The sequence below is a fragment of the Microsporum canis genome, genomic scaffold, assembly GCF_000151145.1.
Source record: "Microsporum canis CBS 113480 supercont1.2 genomic scaffold, whole genome shotgun sequence".
Taxonomy (NCBI): domain Eukaryota; kingdom Fungi; phylum Ascomycota; class Eurotiomycetes; order Onygenales; family Arthrodermataceae; genus Microsporum; species Microsporum canis.
This window is the reverse complement of record NW_003299168.1, coordinates 3,390,784-3,409,076: the sequence shown is the minus strand read 5'-3', so window position 1 is coordinate 3,409,076 and position 18,293 is coordinate 3,390,784. Positions and strand designations below refer to the sequence as shown.

The following is an 18,293-nucleotide window of genomic DNA, read 5'->3' as shown; positions in this document are numbered from 1 at the left end:
CTGGGTGGATTTGCTAGGAACGGAGCCGATTGGCGGGCAATCAATAGTCTACTACGAGATCCTTGACTTCTATTTGATATTTCTGATTTGTTCATGAATACATAACCCAACGATGGACTGCTTGTGCTCAAAAATAACTAACGGATACGAAAAGAAAAGGAAAATAAAGAGATGCCGTCAATCAGAGATTGCCATCATCCGTCTCCTGATGGCCGCTTGGTCGACCGCTAAGCGTATCGACCAGTTCACGGAACTTTAGCCAGAATTCGTTCTTTGGCCGTCGATGCTGCCAGTCTGTGTCTGTCTCTTCCAACCCATCTTTGCCCCCAAGGGGACTAAAGACGACCTCGCTGCCTCGGATTCCGATAACGACTGTCGACATGTCGTCCGCAGCAATCTCCTCTTGGCTCTTCTCGGCGTATTCTTCAAAGTGCTGGATGCATTTGATGGACATGCGAAGGGCACGAATACGGTCCATCGGTGATGGCTTCCCACCTTGCTGGAAATGGCCGGGGACAGCAGAGCGGGATTCGAATCTTCCCTTGGCCTCTTCCTTGATCATGTCGGCGATCACTTGGGTCGTGTAAGTGGCGGATGCACGCTCGTTCCTCAGGATGATCTTGCCTGCATGGTTGGCGCCACGGTCAACCGCAAAGCTGCGTCGAAGATTCTCGATGTCGTTGGCGAGCATTTTTATGCTAATCCCTTCTTCTGGGATATATACAGCATACGCGCCAACAGAGAGCCCGGCGATGGTGGCGATGTACCCGGATCGCCCGCCCTGGGTTTCAATCACAAACACCCGTCGGCGGGAGGACGAGGCCGACTGTCTGATCACATCGCAAAAGTTAACTAGAGTGTTGAGACAGGTGTCGCTGCCTAGAGAGTACTCCGTTCCGGGGACGTTGTTGGAGATGGTTGCTGGCAACTGGACAATCGGGATCTTGAACGCGTCATAATCCTTTCTGGCCTTTCGCAGCTGGCTGACGGCCGTAAACGCCTCGAACCCTCCGATAACGAACAAGGCGTCGAATTTGTAAAGCTTAAAGCACTTGGCGGTGGTTTCCATGTCTTCTGAAGGAAGGCCGCGGTTGGTCCCGATCTCGGAACCGCCCTCATTCACCCACGAGTCCGACTCGAGCCACTTCACCTCCCTCACGGAGCCCAGCGGTTTGTCATCGTGGTGTCTGCATAGGCCCGGGAAGCCATTGTAGATGCCAATGGGAGTGTGTCCGCGAGCAAGACAGTAGGCCACTGCCCCTCGTGTCGCAGGGTTCATTCCGCCTGCAGGAGCTCCAACATGGATAATTGCGATGCGCATTCTCTAAGCCAAGCGAACAAGATAGAGTCAGTATTAACATCCTAGTAGCAACAAGACGGAAATATATATATATATAAAAGGTCTATCGCACCTTGGCTTCAGGAAGCAGTAGCTTTGGATGGTGTGGCGTTGTAGTATTGATATATGCTCTGTGGTAAGCCTGGAATTCTGAATCTCGAAGAGCCATGGCAGTAGCAAAATCCTTGTTTGAGATAGCTTCGGAAACGCTCTTCGTAACCCTCACTGCCTCCACTAGGGAAGTTCTCTCGATTTTGTTCTCCCTGATGGTAATAATTGGAGAGGGTGAGCCCGGCTTAGCGTCGAGAACGGCCTTGACAGCCTCAATGCCTTGAAGCGTAGCTAACCATCGATCGTAGGCACAGGCAGAGCCGCCTCGTTGTGTATGCCCCAGAACGGTGACCCGAGTGTCGAGCTGCAGCCTGTCACTGAGTATGTCCTTGACCTTGTTGGACGTGATCTTCTGCAGGTGGCTGTCCTGTGCACCCTCAGCGATAATAACTATCGTCCGCCGTTTACCCCTTCGTCGGTTCTATCACATATTTTTTTGCAACTTTAGTAAACTCCGATCAATCAATTTTTCATGAAAAGGGGAACGAGGGAATTCATACCTGCGTGATGATATCGCACATGTTATCCTCCCAGCCATCACGGGGAGGCATTTCAGGAATGAAGAGCCAGTCAGCCCCCGTACTGATGGCGGACATGAGTGCCAGCCATCCACAATGTCTACCCATGACCTCGATGACGAAACCTCGCTGGTGAGAGGACGCGGTATCAAAGACCTCATCGACCGCTTCACAGATACGGTGCAGTGAAGAGTAGCAGCCAATTGTAGCGTCAGTCAACGACATGTCATTATCAATCGAGCCCACCAGTCCAACTATATTCAAAGACTTGAACGGCTTGATCTCTTCGGAGGTGAGCTCTCCCTTGGAAACTAGCTCTTCCAGCAAGCCGGGCCACTCGGAGCGAAAGATATCAGCTCCAGTCAAGGACCCGTCACCACCACAGACAATAAGGGCGTCAATGCCACGGATGACCATGTTCTTAGCTGCCTTCAGTCTGCCCTCGCGGTCTCTAAAGCTCTTGCACCTCGCTGACCCTATCAAGGTCCCTCCGCGAGACAGCCAGCCTCGAACATCCTCCCAGTACATCTGCCTGAAGTAGTCTCCGCCTTGCACCAGGCCCTCGTACCCCTCGTGCACGGCGTAGGCTTCGCAGCCACAGTGAATCGACATGCGTATAACCGCTCTCACGATTCCGTTCATGCCTGGCGCATCACCCCCACTAGTCAAGACAGCGATGCGGCGTTGCTTCGCCGGAGCTGCCACAGGCGTAGAGGCAGCCATCCTGGTGTCAAAATCGTATGAAGGGTTGTTGAAACCGACAGAGCCGTCGGGATGCCGGTGTGAAGCTCAGGGGGCTTTGCTTTTTGTTGGTGGTGGGAGGGAATTTCTCTAGTTATGTACCTCAACCTGGAACGAGTTAAATAGGTTGACTGGCGGCCCCCGCGGGAGGCCAAGTCGGAGCTTAGCCAGTCGTTGTTCTAGACAAAGAACCAAGAGAACGCACCAGAACACAGTCGTTCCATTACTCTCAGGCTCTGATGCTTCCGTATCTACCAAGCATAGTCAATCATAGAATAAACTAATACGTCGTTTAGGATCTTCGTCTTCCCAGCAAAAACATCGTCATACGTTTTGTGAAGTTGCCGCTTTTAAGCTTCTTAGTCATCGGTGCTAGTCTATATTAGGACCGGAAGGGATAAACTATTTTACTCTGATTAGATAAGATCCGTGGGCTCTCATTGAAAGGTTCCAAGGTTCCTACAAGGGAAACCAGCGACATCAACGAGGTGTCAAGAAGCTGAGAAAGGACAAAAGGACGGACGGTGAGATGGTGCAGCTTTGGTGACCGACAAGGGCGCATTTTACCTGGTAGAAGCCTGGGTTCCGTCTGTTGCAAAGGTTGGCCCACGGAGGAACATAGCACCCGGTTCGTTGCAACAGCTGGTTTAGTTGATATAAAGTGGGTGTTTCGGTGTAGGCACTGCCCTCGAAGATGTCTGAATCGTTTTCCCTACCCTTACGGCCGGTTAGGAAGAAGACCGACGAGACAGACACGCTCCCTATCCGAATTGCTCAGATCAACGCGCAGAGGGGCTCCTTCAGAGATGTCACCGAGGAGAGCCTGTCGGAGGAGATAGAAGCTCTGCGTGTGTCCGGAAAACAAGCGTCTGATATAGCGGAGGATATAGAATCTGGAAATGATACTGATGACAAGGAACAGCAGCTCTTTACCAGTCGGTCAGAGATGCTTGAGTTCGCAACGTGAGTTCCTGTTTATTTTATCTTCCTGTGGAGAAAACACTGATCTTACTGATACTATGATATTTAGCCAGGCCCAAGTAGAAGCTTGCTACGCTCTTGATTTCGTTTCCCTCGCCCTCTCAAAGTATGCGCCGCGTCAGGTGGAGTTATCCATGACACCTTACGTCAAGCTCAAAATCCCCGGTGGCTCCCTCGGCATCGATAAGATAAAGACACCAGATCAAACTGAGGCCGATAGAAGGGACATAGAGGTTGTATCTAAGGGATGGAAGCTTGAGAGCTTCAGCTCTGCGGCAAACAACCTGCTGGAAGCTGCTACTCGACTTCAAAAGGAGGTTGCCGCCGAGACCAAGTATTGGTCAGAGGTTCTAGCAATCAAGGAAAAGGGATGGAAGATATGCCGTCTTCCCCGTGAGAGACAGACCCTAGGTGTGCAGCATGGTTTTCTCGAAGGTAGGGGAACCGCTCATATAGCCAGCCCCTGGTATTTTAGACCGATTACTAAATAATGAATAGCGGCCCCTGTTTTTAGGGATCGAGGGCTCTCGGCACTGAGAAGGGGAGACGAAGGCTCTTTATATGTCGACCAAGGCATATATGCGTCACCACCAAGAGTGGTGCGTATTCGAATACAAGAGGACGGGAATACTGTGGGTGTGTCACAGCCCGCCTGCGTCAAACATGACAGTAATACATCCGCACAGGAGACCTTCATTCACCAAGCTAGAGACTGTCTCTTTGAAGAGGAGCTGTTTTACGAATTAAATCGTGAAGCGAGGGCACTTCTTCGGCATGGGATTGAAACTAGACATAATCAAATCCTTTTCCATTTGAGTGATAGCCGCCAGGTCCTTGTTGACATGGTCCCGATAGATGAGGCTGCTACTCTTAACCAAGATGCAACAGATGACCTTCCAGCCGATGACCTTGCTCATGCAATTGCTTGTTCAATCCGCATCTTACTGACCCACGCTCATCGGAAGAACCATCGTCGCCGAACACAGATACCAACTGCCATCTCTGTAAAGAAACGCCAAACAGCAGAATACCCTCTCCTCCAACCCAGTATTGCCTACCTGCAGCATAGATCTCACACCCAGTGGCTTATGTCATGCCTTCATAATATCACCAATACACTGCTCTCGGCCGGGCTCAAATGCAAGTACGGAACAAATAACGCTCTTCCTAAGGATCTCCCTGGAACTCTCCCCAACCACAACAAACATATACCCCTTGTAGAATCCCTTGTGGAATCTTTTCTTAACACTCAAGAAACAAAAGTGTCGGGCGACTTCCTCAGCCCGAATAGTTGGTATAAAATCCTGGTTCGGACAGACCTCGGCCCCACTGCTCTTGGGACCGAATTTACCATACGGACCACCCTGGCTTCTTTACCACAGCAGCAGATTACCCAAAGATTTGGCACTCGTGAAGACATAAAAGAATTCCTTATATACCTGTTTACTTTGGATATAGTCCACACCATTCCGTTCCGTGGTGGAACGAAGACCGTGTCTTCTTTACCCGGTACATCAGAGAGAGAGGTGGCGACCAACACCCATGGAGCAGATGAGGACCGCACTGACATACGAACCACTGTTACGGAAGCCGCCATATGGGAGCCTACCTTTGCGGAGAATGGGGAACTAACAGCGTACATGCCCGGGAAAAACAGCAATAAAAAACTCCGAGTGATTTTGAACGAAGACTCACTAGTACTGCATTGCATGTCAATGAGTTCAACCGAGGCTGGCAAGGTGGAGGATATCAGATACCTATGGACCGTTAACCAAACTGAAGAGGAATCTCATGTCACACTCCAGGAAGCCCTCAGGCGTATTGAGAATAGTGAGTGAATCGGTGGACTTAGATGTACGGCTCTCACCGCCATCCCTGCCGAATGTACATAGCATAAATAGGGCTAGTAATATCGGGGCATCTGATATGTATGCTATTGTACGGCTTCAAACTATGTGCTCATGGTCATAATTACTTATCATAAAAGAGAAGACCATCTCATCACCACCCAACTAACTACCTCACATATAAGCGTCCTGCTCCAATGCAGCTAGCTCGTCTAGAAGTTGAACGGTCTCGCCGGGATTGGATATCCATGCAGTGGTGCATGCAAGCCGTGCCTGTGGAACGAAGGGATGGGTCGTTAGGAAAAATGAGGCGTATTGGTTAGATAGGGAGCTTACTTTGAAATCATTTGCTCCAGCTGACAGGAACTGGTCGCCTATATGAAGAGTCTTGGACCTATCGATGCCACCGAAATATTTCTGGCAGGCCAGGACGCCCCAGGATTTGTCACCAATGTCTACGAAGACATCACTTCCGCCTATCGAGAGTGTCAGTTCAGTGACATTGTTAATGTACTGCTGGATGAGAACGAGTTTCTTCGAGTGGTTACCCACCATTAAATGCGCAAAAGGGGAGTCGTCTGCCGACCGCAGAGGTCTCAATGGTTTGCTGCGCCACAAGAACGGTCTCCTCAAGCTGCTCACGATGCATCCGCTGCCCTTCGAGCGGATATATGCCTACTGCTCTTTCCTTCCTTAAAATAGTGGCTGGGAGGTTCAAGTTGCTGACACAATCACGCAACGCTGCCTCGGCGATGTCAAGCAGCTCTTTAATATCCTCCTCTTTCCATTGCTTCATCTCATCCAGCTGCCACTCGCTCTGCGGTTTGTAGGTAAGTAAATCAGGGGATTTTAGGTCAAACTCATACATGAAGTTGCTTTCACCCCCGAGAACGATGAGATGGTTTTTCTGCTTCTCACTGAGATCGGTAGATTCTTTGATGGCATGTAGAAGTCCTTCGAGACGCTCCTTGTATTTTCCTGCTGAAGAGTAGCCAGCTGCCGTCACGATTCCGACTCTCTTATTCTGCTTCAAAAGAAGCATTATCCTCTTGACAACGGGGTTATCAGACATGAGGGAACACCCGTCATCATAGAGTGTCACATCTCCATCGAATGTGATCAGCTGAACCTTGCTTCGGCGGACAAGTCCCATTAGCTGAGCGGTGTTAAGCGTAAGCCGGATATCATTAAATGACGGAGGGACGAAGCGTCTGTGGCTAATAAATCTTTTCTTATCCTGATACTTGAACGCATCTTCCAACAGCAACGGGGTAAAAAACGTGCCTACGGAAGGGACAAGCAATTTCAATGTAGACCTTTCGCTGGTTCCAGTTGTCTGTAGTTCAACTGTATTCATATAGTTAGTATAGTATGGCTGTTTCTCTATATATTTGACCACATACTATGGTCATTAATTAGATGTTCAACATCTCTCATGATCTCAACATATCGATTATGCGTCCTTTCCGCGAGATGCGCGAGACTGGAGCTATTTTCCTTGTAGGCAGCTGTGGGCTGCGAATGCAGAACGAACGGAACAGCTAGCAGGCCCTATATCAACCATCTAAGCCTGTGTTCACTTAAGCCCTCCTTTTTCCGCTGACTCACTTTAATCCACTCGATCTGACGTTCATATATGCGGACGTCAGCCTGAATACCGCGGGGGTGGCACTCTGATATATACTAATAGGCATATACATATCCTCCATGCAATAAGGGGTCTCACCAGTTGATCACGGCGATGTGACTGTGATGGTCAGCTATAGACGCCTCGCTATTTGTGCAAGGGGGCGGAGGACAGATATATCTGTGTCCCACACAGCATCACAGACATAAATATCTGTACTCAGCTTACCTTGAGGGCATCTATTTCTGGCGTCAGTTCCGGAGTATCTCTCTGCCTCTCTAACCCACAGTATGTGTTGGCCTCCTGATGAGCAGGTGGAGGTCACTCACATTCTACACGGTAGCGTGTCGTCATCCTGCCGGTCTACCTGTTGTATCTTTCCCGAACGAGCCTTGCAGATGGTCTTGTCCTACTGCGTATGGGTGTACTTCTCTATAGCTCTCGTTGCTTGACGTTGTTATGTTGAAACTTGGCTTCATTTGCTGTTTTTCCCTACTTTTCGAGGGCAAAAGGCGGGAATGTCTTGGCGGCGGAAGGCCGCCCTCCGTTTTTATTTTTATTTGTTTTTATTTTTGTTGTATTTTGATTTATCTTAACATCTTAATCTTCATACATAGAAAGGAACTGAGGTAATTATTATATATTATATTCTATGTGAGATAATATTTATTGAAGTGAGGTAGACTAAGTCCTTAACATCGACAACTTCTATCGAGAGACATGTGAGCATCGTCGACGGCTTTCCCCTGGCAACAAAGAACATCATCCATGCCGTGAAGATAACGTTAATGGATATTCGTTCTTGGTGTACAAAGCGATTTGTGGGTCCCTTGGGAAAGACAGTTTGCCCGTTGGCACGACTTTGCTCCGTGTGAGGAATTGAATCCTACCATGGGAGCATGGGAGGGCGATGTACCATTAAATGAAACACTTACATTCTACGGAGTACTTGTGTATAGAATATGCAGAGATCTGAATGGCTGCTCACTTATTGTTGCGGTGGCCGTGGATGCCGATGGGTTGTGAGAGGACCAACGCATCCCTGAAACAACCGGCCCAAGAAGATCTATGGAGTGACAAGGAGAAAGTCAACCCCCTGAACCTGGACCTGTGGAGTAACTATATAGTGAAAGGCCATTCACCTTAGCGTGTTTCTGGAACTTTGAGCTCATGTTATTCCGCTCTTCAAAAGCCAATATAAAATAACGCGGTTGCCTGGTCTCTTTCTCTCTTCACACCTCACCCTTCTCAATCTGTTACAAGAGCATTTCATCATGCTTGGGGCCATAATTGCGGCAGCTGTTGCAGCTTGCTGCCTATACTACGGATATATAGCTGCCATTGAACATTTCGAGTCGAAAAAGGTTCGCTTGCAGGAAAAGACGAAGCCAATACCCAAGATTGCACAATCTCCGGTGAAGTTTGGAATCGATTTCTACAACCGGGTTTCCAAGGCCGTTGAAGAGAACCGCTACTTGGACTTAGAAATCGAACTTTTTGAAAAGTATGGCGACACTTTCTCGATTTCCATGTTTGGGAAAACCATTGTTATGACCCGCGAACCAGAGAACATAAAGGCAATTCTTGCCACCCAGTTCGAGCAGTTTAGCTTTAGTGCCTCGAGGTACAATAGCTTTTTGCCTATGCTTGGTGATGGTATTTTTACCCACAAGTATGGGGGTGGAGATCAGGGACAACCGTGGCGTCATTCCCGCAGTGTTCTTCGTCCGCAGTTTGCAAGGCAACAAATTCAGGATCTCGCCGTACTAGAGTCATTTGTGCAGAACATGTTCAACTTGATACCAGACAAGCAGACTATTGACCTGCAAGAGCTGTTTTTCAAGCTCACGATGGATACAGGTACGACAAGTTAACCTTATTGCGTCCCCTTGGCCAAAATATGTTACTCACCCGGGTTTATTTAATCTAGCCACCGACTTCCTGTTTGGTGAAAGTGTGAATAGTTTGTTGCCTGACTGTCCAGCTGAAGAAGCTCAATTTTACAATGATTTCACTCGAGGATCTGGTATGTAGTTTATTTCTAACCAATGTACTAAATAATGTTTTGATAATCTTTGTGGCCGTTAACTTTGACAAACGTAGAGCTCCTCTTACTTCGATTAACTCTCCAGGACTTCTACTGGCTGCAAAAAGACGGTGCTGAATTCCAGAAAATTTGCAAGAATATGCATGCGTACTTGGATAAGTTCACCCGAAGAGCACTGCAGTTACAAACTTCTGGCAAGCCAACACACTACGAGCTTGGTGGAAAGTACGTATTTCTGGAGGAAGCTGCAAAGGAATTCAAAGACCCCGTCCGACTGCGATCAGAGCTCTTTAATATCCTGCTTGCCGGGCGAGACACAACGGCGAGTCTCTTATCCATCTGCTGCCATCAGCTCGCAAGACACAAGGATGAATGGTTTCGTCTCCGAAAGGAAGTAATTGAAACCCTTGGGAACAGGAAACCAACTTATGAGGATATCAAGTCAATGAAGTATCTTCGATATGTCCTTAACGAGAGTAAGTGTTTTCACTTTCCTTCAGCAGTCTTACCGTCTTCTATGTATGACATGGGATAAGGATATTATATATCCGGTACCTAAAGCTATATCCAAACGCATATATTCTGCATAAAGCGTTATTATATGTTAATCTAGCGCTAACTTGGCTTCTGTTCGTCTCTTTAGCCCTTCGGTTATTCCCCGTTGTACCTTCCAACGGCCGTGAGGCTGTCATTACTACCACATTACCATGCGGCGGTGGTCCAGATGGGGAGCATAAGGTACTGGTCTCCAAGGGAACCAATGTACTGTACTCAGTTTGGGGTCTTCACCGTTCACCAAAGTCTTACGGCCCGGACCCGACTGTTTTTCGGCCCAGCCGCTGGGAATCTATTCGTGTCGGGTGGAATTACCTACCGTTCAATGGCGGTCCTAGAATCTGTCTAGGTCGTAAGTGCAACCCATTTACTCTCATTTGCCCTCGATATCTACTTTCCAGATATCGTTTATTTATTCTTGCGCTAAACTAAACATTGTAGAACAATACGCGCTGACAGAAGCGTCATATGTTCTCATCCGCCTTTTACAGACATTTGAGGACATCGAGAACCGAGACCCAACTCTAAATTTTATTGAGGATTTGAGATTGACAATGGCCTGCCACGGAGGAACAAAAGTTTCGTTGACAAGGGCTTCATCGAAGTGAGACTTGGTTTGCGTTTTTGGGCTTTCGCGACACAATATTTACTCTATTTTATTCTGCTCTTACACCTATTTCTCCCTAGGTAGGAAAAATTAATCGTCAGAAGATCATAAACATCATATCGCGGTTATCTCTGTGGTAACTATTTGGCTGAGACAAAGCGGCAGAATAAATTTGCATGCCCTAAAGCTGAAATTGATATCTTCGAAGAGAGAACATCTATGCTCAAAACCATGTCCATACACCTGGATGGAAATTAGATTGTATATCTCAGCAGCCCGTTGGCAAGCAAATATAAAAAAAGAGTCTAGGGAAAAAGACATTACAAGCAAAACTAGAACCATTGAGCTAAATGACAAGAGAACCCCACGGTGCGAGATGAGAATAAAGATAAGTCCTCGATCAAAAAAAAAAAAAATGCGCAAAGCATTCATTAGTTGTGCCTGTGGGATAGTAACATGAATACCCAGCTGCCTACCACCCATACCAGCACCACCATGAGCTACCTCGCCATACTTATGTGATACAGGCTGTAGATTACAATACCAGTCGACATCCTTCAAGACTCTGCGGATATCACATGGTCGTGAACCATCCTCAATATATCGCTGCATCGAGTAAGACATGTCGCCAGGATATTTAGCTTCGAGGAGACACTCCGGATTGTGCGAGGTTACATTTCTCGTGGAGATGCAACGCAAGTCGGCAGCACTGATGCTTAAGTATTGAGAATAGGAGAGATGGGCTGGATGAGGGCCATGACATCTATTACTCATACTATTCGGCACTTCGCGGTGGTTAACGGAATTCCTTTCCGTGTAGATGAGAGTTGATGCTCCTGCTGTCCTCGAACTTGTGAGAGCATAGCCACTCTCACCCACTGGGCTGGCGATTTTTAACGAAGCGTCTTCATGAACCCCTGAGAGACATCGAGCCCAAGGGGAGGCCCGCACATCACGCGAAGCGTCCTTGTCCGAAGAGGCTGAGTTGCAACACCTCTTCCATTGCTGTGCAGTATTGGAATGAGACGTCAAACGACATTGCTAGCTTGCACGGCGGTCCAGAGGGTAGTCATTATCGGGATTAAATCCAGATATTTGGTGTGCGCCTTGGAACGCATGAATCGGTCATGGTTTACTCGCCATATTGAAACAATTCTCATGGTATCAACCACCGATGGACAATCAGCTCTCTTGATCAATTTCTCTCTCATAGTGAATGGGTCAGTGGACTGTGGACGAATCAATGCAGTATTTCTAATACTGATTAAACCAAATTGCTGACATTCTATCTTTCCCGGGACATACTACTAAACAGCACTGCCTAGTCTCATGGTTAGTTCCCTGAGTTTCATCTAAATGAATGAAGCTGTTTGCAGGTATATTTTGTAGTTTATAATCAAAAAAAGCAGCCCCTGAACTAGTCATGCTCAGGGCTTTGCATCATTTTGTGAAGAAGGCCTTGACAACGCGAGGCGTCTTTCTACGATGCTATGTTATGAGAACAGGTACTTTCCCGGCAAGGGACCCCTGTCACAACTATGAGGCTATGCTATGTAAGAGGTGGCAGTGATTTCGATCTCATCGAAGATATCGCATTACTCGGTATGGTATGTAGTTACTGTCCTCAGTGCAGTTTTTATCTCGCCTCCCGCTTCATTTCTATAGTCTACAGACCTGTCCTGTCTGTCCGTCATCCCTTTTGCAAGTTGTTGCTTAGATACTTCTCTCGTAACCTTTGTGGTGCAAATGTTTCTCTCTTCTCTCCAACTCGGCGAGATAGGGCGCAAGTAGAGAAAGTCAGGAAAGTCAGTACTACATATCAGATGGACAGTAGACAGTTCTTCGGTACTAGCAGTATGCTTTCCCTTGTCTGTTTCATTCTCTCCCTCTTGATAGGAAAATTGTAGTGTGACTTTTTTTGCGCTTTCTTGCTCCATTTAATGCATACGGAACAAATCTTTTCAAGATGTTTAAAAACGTATCCTGCCTGCACTGCCTTGAAGTAGGCAGAATACTCAGATACGGGCTGGGGGAAATGCTAAAACTAATTAACTATTTTCGGTAGAGTCATATCAAATAGAAACAAACGGGGAATGGGAAATAAGCGTGAGGGATGAATATATGTAACACGAGGTTTTTTAATGGAATCGCAGCTACAGGCCGACAGCAGGGGACCGAAATGTAGATTAGATGCAATTTATTTTGCATGCTCAACATCCTCGGGCTTCATATGATGTACCTCTATTTTATGTCGTTTCAGTTGATCAATTCTGGCGAATCCTGTAGTGTTCTTGCACCCAGGTATGCTACACTTGAACGCTTTCTCATGCTTCTGTAAATGTGCCCTACGAGACCAAGTCAGCCATTTAGCGCAAGCAAATACACAACAAGTTAAAAGCAAGTACAGTGAAGGGGAAATTACGCAGGGGCCTCTGAAGGTACTGACTTGAAGGATGAATTCCGTTCAAAAACTACTAGCACCCCGTCGCGCACTCCGCCCTTGGTACACTTTTCAGCATGCGGACACACCCACGTCCCAACCCCACGCCTGTTAAGGTGAGGATAGAGACTTTGGAACGCCTCCATTGATATCGGAGTAGGTGTTCCTGCAGCTGTATTATTCGCCTCTGGGGCCCAAGAGTTTGCAGGCGACACTGAGGCGAAGCCTGAACCCATAGTGGAATTTGTATTAATCCCACTTGCATTTGGGGTATTACTGTTTGCTCTCTCAGAAATTGTGACAGAGGAGACGGCCTGTGGCAAATCACCCAATGGATAGGGAGGGTTGGGGCTTCGATTCCAGACCATAGTGGTTTCATTGGCCATTTCTTCAAGTCTGGCTGCGAGAGTACTGTGTACCATTTGTGAGTGTGTCATGACCAGTTGAGCAAGGGGTGAGGCGTTCCAATTGCAATGGACAATCCGGCCAGGAATGGGAAGGTGAATGTAAAGACTGATGAGGTAAAATTCTGGCGGGAAGAACAGGCTGGGTGCTATCTGCGGATAGGGGCTGGGCTAGCAAGGGGCACTCACTTGAGATCACGCTCCTTCTCGCTCATATATGTTACCACGTCCATATCAGAAAGATGATGCATCTTGTTTAGTTGTTGAATGTGAGCCTCGATGTAAGTCTTTATATCCTCTGCCTCGACCAAAGCAGAGGCTATCTTTGATGTAAAAGTCATCAAATGAACAAGGAACTCCCCAATCTCGACTAGCTTGCAGCTTGAAGTAGGGGCTGATTTATCCTCTGCCTGCTTAGCGGGCGCAGGTGTGGGACCAGAAGGCTGCTGTAGCAGCTCCTGAGAAGGCGAAGAGCCATTAACTCTGGGCGTAGGTAAAGGCTGTGATGTAAGCCCTAAGTCAGACGCAGAGGCTCCTTTCTGCTCATTGCCCCTATTGTCGGACATATTTAGCTCGCTAAGCTTTGTTCGGATGACCTCTTGAAGCCATGGGCTTAGGGGTCGTGAGCATGAGAGAAGGACGCTTGCTGGAAGATCGTCGGACGGCATGACAGGCATATCTTGTATATGCTGGGGCCTATGGCGGTGGCATCACTGGGAGCTTTCACGCTGTAGGCGTTCTGTGTATATCTCTCTGCCCGCAGTCCAGACAGAAAAACGAGAGGGTAAAGATCAAGCAAACAAAAGTGTGAGGGGAGAGGTGGTCTCCCTCGAAAATTCTCTGCGGAGAAAGGTAAGGCAGCAGACTAAAGGGGACACACAGCCTGGTCATAAATACTGGCTGAACCGATTTCGCTACCCTGTGAATTTGCCTCCCTTGGTTTCCTGTAAGAACGGGTTGGTGATATGCGTATCAGGCGCCGGACAAGGCAGTGTCACTTTCCCAGCCTTGTAGCCTCCTTTTAAGTATCGAAGGCTGTCGGATGGAAGAAAGTCGAGGGAGAATCCCAGTCAGCCAATTTGACCAGCCCCAGGGGAGGCTTATGAAGCAGTGAGATTACAACATCATCGTGTTTTTTTTAGCGAACTACCCAAGTCCGATCCGATTCTATTTTGACATTTCATCGTCCTCACCTTTGTCTCTCTAACAGCTTGGCCGTCATCTTTCTTCTCCTTCTCCTTCTTCTTTTCTCTTTACTTTCTCTACCGTCCCCTTTTTTTTATTCTTTTTATATTCTTTTTGATGTGACTTTTTTTTTTGGCATTTGACGACCCACGTGATTTAGATGGAAATGATGACTCAGCGATAATATCACATGATGAGGCTGATGCTTACGTTGTCCGGCGCGGGCCTTTTACCGCCTTCCTAGCTGGGACGGGAGCGGGAAGCGGGGGCTGGCAGAATAATTTAACTTACTTCAGCCGCATCAAAAAGCACTTGCAGCTTTCTCTCTTCTCCCCCATATTCTGTTCTACTATTCCTTGGGTTTCCTTCGCCTTAGCCACCGGGCAACTTTGGACAGATCGAGTCTCTTTTAACTAGATACGTGCGATGAATGAAGCCATGTCATTCGCCAAGAAACACAGTTGGTGTGAAGAATCCATAGATCCACAGACGAGCATTTTCTATCCGCCCAACCCAATGTCAGTCGGACCAGAAACTCTAATGGAGCTAGTGCAACAGGAGTTTGGAGAATGGAGCGAGAGGTCTGCGTGCAATACTACAAAAAGGGCGCAAGAAGCCCCTCGGTATCGACCTCTAAGCGACACTGTGAGTCCAAAGGCTGGTCCGAATGATATCCATCAATTACCTCGTAAGACAGTTTCTTTCATTTCTGCAGCTTTGTTTATCGGTAACTTCAATTTTTGGTTTCTGGGGATCATTGTCGCTAACTACCTAAAAAGAAGTACACCTCACTCCTACTCTCCATCCCAACAGCGATGGGTTCATTTTCGGTAACACAATGGAGTACCAAGCATTCCTCGGCCCCCCCGTAGCTCTTCCTTCCGTCAGCATGGCTTCGACCCGGAAGGTTGAATTGGAGCTCATCAATCCGTTTGCGCGAAATCGTGACCGAAGGCATAAGTTCTCAAGAGATATCATTATACCCCCAGTGGATGGGGAAATAAGCAGCTATATAAAAGTAAAGCTGCGTGTATCCAACGGTCGCCACGCCAGCGAGAATCGCCAAATCGTCAAGCGTGGCTGCTCGAACATTCGAACAGCAATTCCTATAAACTCGGAAAGTTGTTCACAGAGAGATGATGGCAGTCTCCAGCTTGTGTCTCCCTCCATGCCTCCAAGTATTGGCATACATAGTGTCCTTCATGAGAATCAGTTGGATGGACAGTGCCTGAGATTCTGTGCGTTTATCACCTCGCTCTACGTTCAACTATGCTATTACTGCCGTGGAAAGACTGATTGACCTGAATGAGAATAGATCAATCAGCGTTTTGTCCGGGAAGAACACTTCTAGGTGGAACTAATTTTTGGATGAAGGAAATATTAGCCATGGCACAGGAAGACCCATCTGTAAAGCACGCGTTACTGGCATTGAGCGGCAGTTATTGGCTCGATTACAACTCGCAACCAAGCCTTCGAGAGCGTGTTAATTATAACTATGATCAAGCCAAAGAGATGATAAGCGTCGCACTGAGAAAACCACAAACCCAAGCCATTGGGCAGGGTGATAATCTCATTGCTACCATAGTGCTCCTTGTAGTAGATGATGTGAGTTTATAAGCATTCATTTGTTCCAGCACCCACAATCCTAATATTATGAATCGAGGCTGACGAAAAGACAAATAGTGTGTGAACTGGGAATTGCGTATTAATAATGCGGAACCAAATTGGATGTTGGCTGCTCGGCTCGCCAAATCCATCTTAGATAACTCAGATCCGGGTTTCAGATACTGGCAGCCCGGTAATACGCAATACAGCGCTGCAAGGCACGGATATGCAAACTGGATAGCTCTTGCGTGCATCCTCGGAGAACTCGTAACCCCGCTAGCATCGAGGGGGAACCCAAATGCTTACGGCTGGCTCCTAGCAGGTACACAAAAAGAGAGCTGGAAGATCCACGGTAGCACAGGTCTGTGTCCGAAATTACTTCACATAATCTCACAGATAACTTATCTATCTGTTTTGGTGAAGGAAGTCAGTGATTTCACCCGAGCCTTATTCTTTGTGAATTTTTTTCCAGCTACATGACTAGGCATCTGACAATCTTCGCAGGATGCCTCGACGGCCCCTATTTACGCTGCAAAGGTGATTTGTAGCGGGCTAAAGTCGTTCCATCAATGGTCAGAACTCTCTGATGGTTACCCAAGTGCCGAAGAGCTGCTCCGTTCATGCGATTTGGATGAAACTGGGAAAGTCCAGACTGCGACAAAAGTTACCGAACTTACTGGGGAAACTTGGGTCGCTGCCGCCCAGATCTATCTCTATTGCCGACTGCTTAGGTGAGCCTCATCCCAACCCGGTTCGCATCAGGCGGATTAAGTACTTAACATTATATGCAGAAAACCTCGCTACCACCCCGACGTCCAAAAAAGCGTAAAAACTCTATGGAAGTGCGTTACTCGGATGCCATATTCAGGGATTCTGTTCACTTCCCAGGCGCCTTTTTGTCCTATTTTCATTGCTTCTCTCGTTTCTATAGAGAAAACGGATAGAAGGATAGCCGAGGAGTGGTTTACAACAGTAGGCTTGAAAGGTAAATGTAGATCGGTATGTCTGCCCCTAAGCTCGACTGTTTTCCTAGGCCGGTTCAATAGAGAATATTCTACCAAAATACTAACACAGGCTTCTTAGAGCGTTCCACCAGTGTGGGGTGCGGTGCAGACAATGTGGAGTTGGATGGACGGAGGAGGAATCAATGATGCCTTCGATGAGAGTATACCTGTGTATAAAAGAGCTCCCTGGTGGGAGAGTATGATCGACCATCTTATCGCAACCGTAGGTTATGTTAGCTTAACATAACATCATTACTAGTATATAGTATATAGTATATAATAGCCCTTACTTCCGCAATGGAATAATACATAGTTCTTTTCTTATTCCTATCATAGTAGTTAGTTGCTCTACGTACCACAGCAATACAAGTCAAGGATAGACACATACTTAAAGGCATAATATACTGTTGGCAACCTACATGCTCAGGCGATCAACACTAGTGTATAGTGTACGCTTTATGCAATTTTTTTTTTTAATTTTGTTACTGTAATAAACTGTAATAAATATATTTATCCCAGCATCGTTTCTGAATTCACCAACTCATGCAAAACTCATTGGTTTGCCTTGTAGCCCTAGCCATTGTTAGTTTAGTAGCCATATACGTATGTCTAAATTTTCTATAAATGTTCAAGGGTGTATATAGTATAGGGTATGAGGTACGTGACGAGTGTTGGTCTTCTACTATGTATTCTATTACCGGAACAGGCTGTATCAGTGATTCCAAGAATGAGACATGTAGTTTATGAATTATATGAAATAAGCACGTAGTGGGATATATAATGAACGAGATATAAGGTCGACTGAGGCGGAGAAATGCAGTTAAATATGACTAAGCACCAAGCCTACTTACATAACCAACTTATCTATCACGTGATTGAGCTTAGGCCAAGGCCGATTTCGACTTCAAAAACAAGAGGAAAAACCAAGTTGCATTGGAGAGAGAACAAACCAACGCCCGTCCTCTAAATACAAGCATAATGATTATCCTGAAAGGCTAAGATCCTGATAGTTATACATGCTGTGAAGGATAATAACTCGCGCTGAGGAGAAAGTCAACTGAATAACTAGCACAAAGGCTGAATGAAAAGAGACAAAAACGAAAAGAACATAACTCGCCAAATATATTGGGCAAAGCGGAACACCAAGTTGGAGGAAAGATCAAATGCAAGGTTCCAAGGTAATTAATTAATGATTATTGAAATCAGCGTTGGTCAAGAGATATTCGTCTGTCAACGTGGGTATATTAGCACAGGCTTCACATATAAATAGCCGAGTAGTGGG

General features: G+C 47.0%; 10 protein-coding genes across 10 annotated transcripts in view; 3 read left to right on the top strand and 7 right to left on the bottom strand.

Annotated features, from left to right (window-relative positions):
- Positions 1 to 181: 181 nt before the first annotated feature.
- Positions 182 to 2,691, bottom strand: MCYG_02740 (phosphofructokinase subunit; the record flags this gene model as incomplete). The annotated part of the gene is made up of 3 exons (XM_002849760.1): positions 182 to 1,324; positions 1,413 to 1,871; positions 1,951 to 2,691. 3 exons carry the CDS (start codon positions 2,689 to 2,691, stop codon positions 182 to 184), a joined length of 2,343 nt encoding a protein of 780 aa, XP_002849806.1.
- A 712-nt stretch (positions 2,692 to 3,403) lies between these two features.
- On the top strand, positions 3,404 to 5,528 carry MCYG_02739 (mediator of RNA polymerase II transcription subunit 17; the record flags this gene model as incomplete). Its single annotated transcript, XM_002849759.1, has 3 exons — positions 3,404 to 3,672; positions 3,740 to 4,125; positions 4,189 to 5,528. 3 exons carry the CDS (start codon positions 3,404 to 3,406, stop codon positions 5,526 to 5,528), a joined length of 1,995 nt encoding a protein of 664 aa, XP_002849805.1.
- Positions 5,529 to 5,711: 183 nt separating this feature from the next.
- MCYG_02738 (IMP-specific 5'-nucleotidase 1) lies at positions 5,712 to 7,643 on the bottom strand (the record flags this gene model as incomplete). The annotated part of the gene is made up of 6 exons (XM_002849758.1): positions 5,712 to 6,013; positions 6,090 to 6,884; positions 6,941 to 7,088; positions 7,146 to 7,220; positions 7,393 to 7,442; positions 7,532 to 7,643. The coding sequence occupies 6 exons, from the start codon at positions 7,641 to 7,643 to the stop codon at positions 5,712 to 5,714; spliced, it is 1,482 nt and encodes a 493-aa protein (XP_002849804.1).
- A 536-nt stretch (positions 7,644 to 8,179) lies between these two features.
- Positions 8,180 to 10,374, top strand: MCYG_02737 (cytochrome P450 52A12; the record flags this gene model as incomplete). The annotated part of the gene is made up of 6 exons (XM_002849757.1): positions 8,180 to 8,279; positions 8,500 to 9,024; positions 9,129 to 9,190; positions 9,297 to 9,687; positions 9,855 to 10,118; positions 10,208 to 10,374. 6 exons carry the CDS (start codon positions 8,180 to 8,182, stop codon positions 10,372 to 10,374), a joined length of 1,509 nt encoding a protein of 502 aa, XP_002849803.1.
- Positions 10,375 to 10,596: 222 nt separating this feature from the next.
- On the bottom strand, positions 10,597 to 11,147 carry MCYG_02736 (uncharacterized protein; the record flags this gene model as incomplete). Its single annotated transcript, XM_002849756.1, has 2 exons — positions 10,597 to 10,616; positions 10,850 to 11,147. The coding sequence occupies 2 exons, from the start codon at positions 11,145 to 11,147 to the stop codon at positions 10,597 to 10,599; spliced, it is 318 nt and encodes a 105-aa protein (XP_002849802.1).
- Positions 11,148 to 11,401: 254 nt separating this feature from the next.
- On the bottom strand, positions 11,402 to 12,310 carry MCYG_02735 (uncharacterized protein; the record flags this gene model as incomplete). The annotated part of the gene is made up of 2 exons (XM_002849755.1): positions 11,402 to 11,677; positions 11,993 to 12,310. The coding sequence occupies 2 exons, from the start codon at positions 12,308 to 12,310 to the stop codon at positions 11,402 to 11,404; spliced, it is 594 nt and encodes a 197-aa protein (XP_002849801.1).
- A 260-nt stretch (positions 12,311 to 12,570) lies between these two features.
- On the bottom strand, positions 12,571 to 13,235 carry MCYG_02734 (uncharacterized protein; the record flags this gene model as incomplete). Its single annotated transcript, XM_002849754.1, has 2 exons — positions 12,571 to 12,718; positions 12,820 to 13,235. 2 exons carry the CDS (start codon positions 13,233 to 13,235, stop codon positions 12,571 to 12,573), a joined length of 564 nt encoding a protein of 187 aa, XP_002849800.1.
- Positions 13,236 to 13,402: 167 nt separating this feature from the next.
- MCYG_02733 (uncharacterized protein) lies at positions 13,403 to 13,885 on the bottom strand (the record flags this gene model as incomplete). The annotated part of the gene is made up of 1 exon (XM_002849753.1): positions 13,403 to 13,885. The coding sequence occupies one exon, from the start codon at positions 13,883 to 13,885 to the stop codon at positions 13,403 to 13,405; it is 483 nt and encodes a 160-aa protein (XP_002849799.1).
- Positions 13,886 to 14,840: 955 nt separating this feature from the next.
- MCYG_02732 (conserved hypothetical protein) lies at positions 14,841 to 17,317 on the top strand (the record flags this gene model as incomplete). Its single annotated transcript, XM_002849752.1, has 8 exons — positions 14,841 to 15,090; positions 15,182 to 15,640; positions 15,787 to 16,007; positions 16,086 to 16,144; positions 16,217 to 16,433; positions 16,512 to 16,738; positions 16,799 to 17,006; positions 17,285 to 17,317. The coding sequence occupies 8 exons, from the start codon at positions 14,841 to 14,843 to the stop codon at positions 17,315 to 17,317; spliced, it is 1,674 nt and encodes a 557-aa protein (XP_002849798.1).
- An 880-nt stretch (positions 17,318 to 18,197) lies between these two features.
- MCYG_02731 (DUF323 domain-containing protein) overlaps positions 18,198 to 18,293 on the bottom strand; it is a gene marked incomplete at both ends in the record, with an annotated part of 1,539 nt that continues 1,443 nt past the window's right edge. The window contains one exon of the mRNA XM_002849751.1: positions 18,198 to 18,238. Within this exon, the coding sequence (XP_002849797.1) occupies positions 18,198 to 18,238 (41 nt within the window). The remainder of the gene's footprint in view (positions 18,239 to 18,293) is intronic.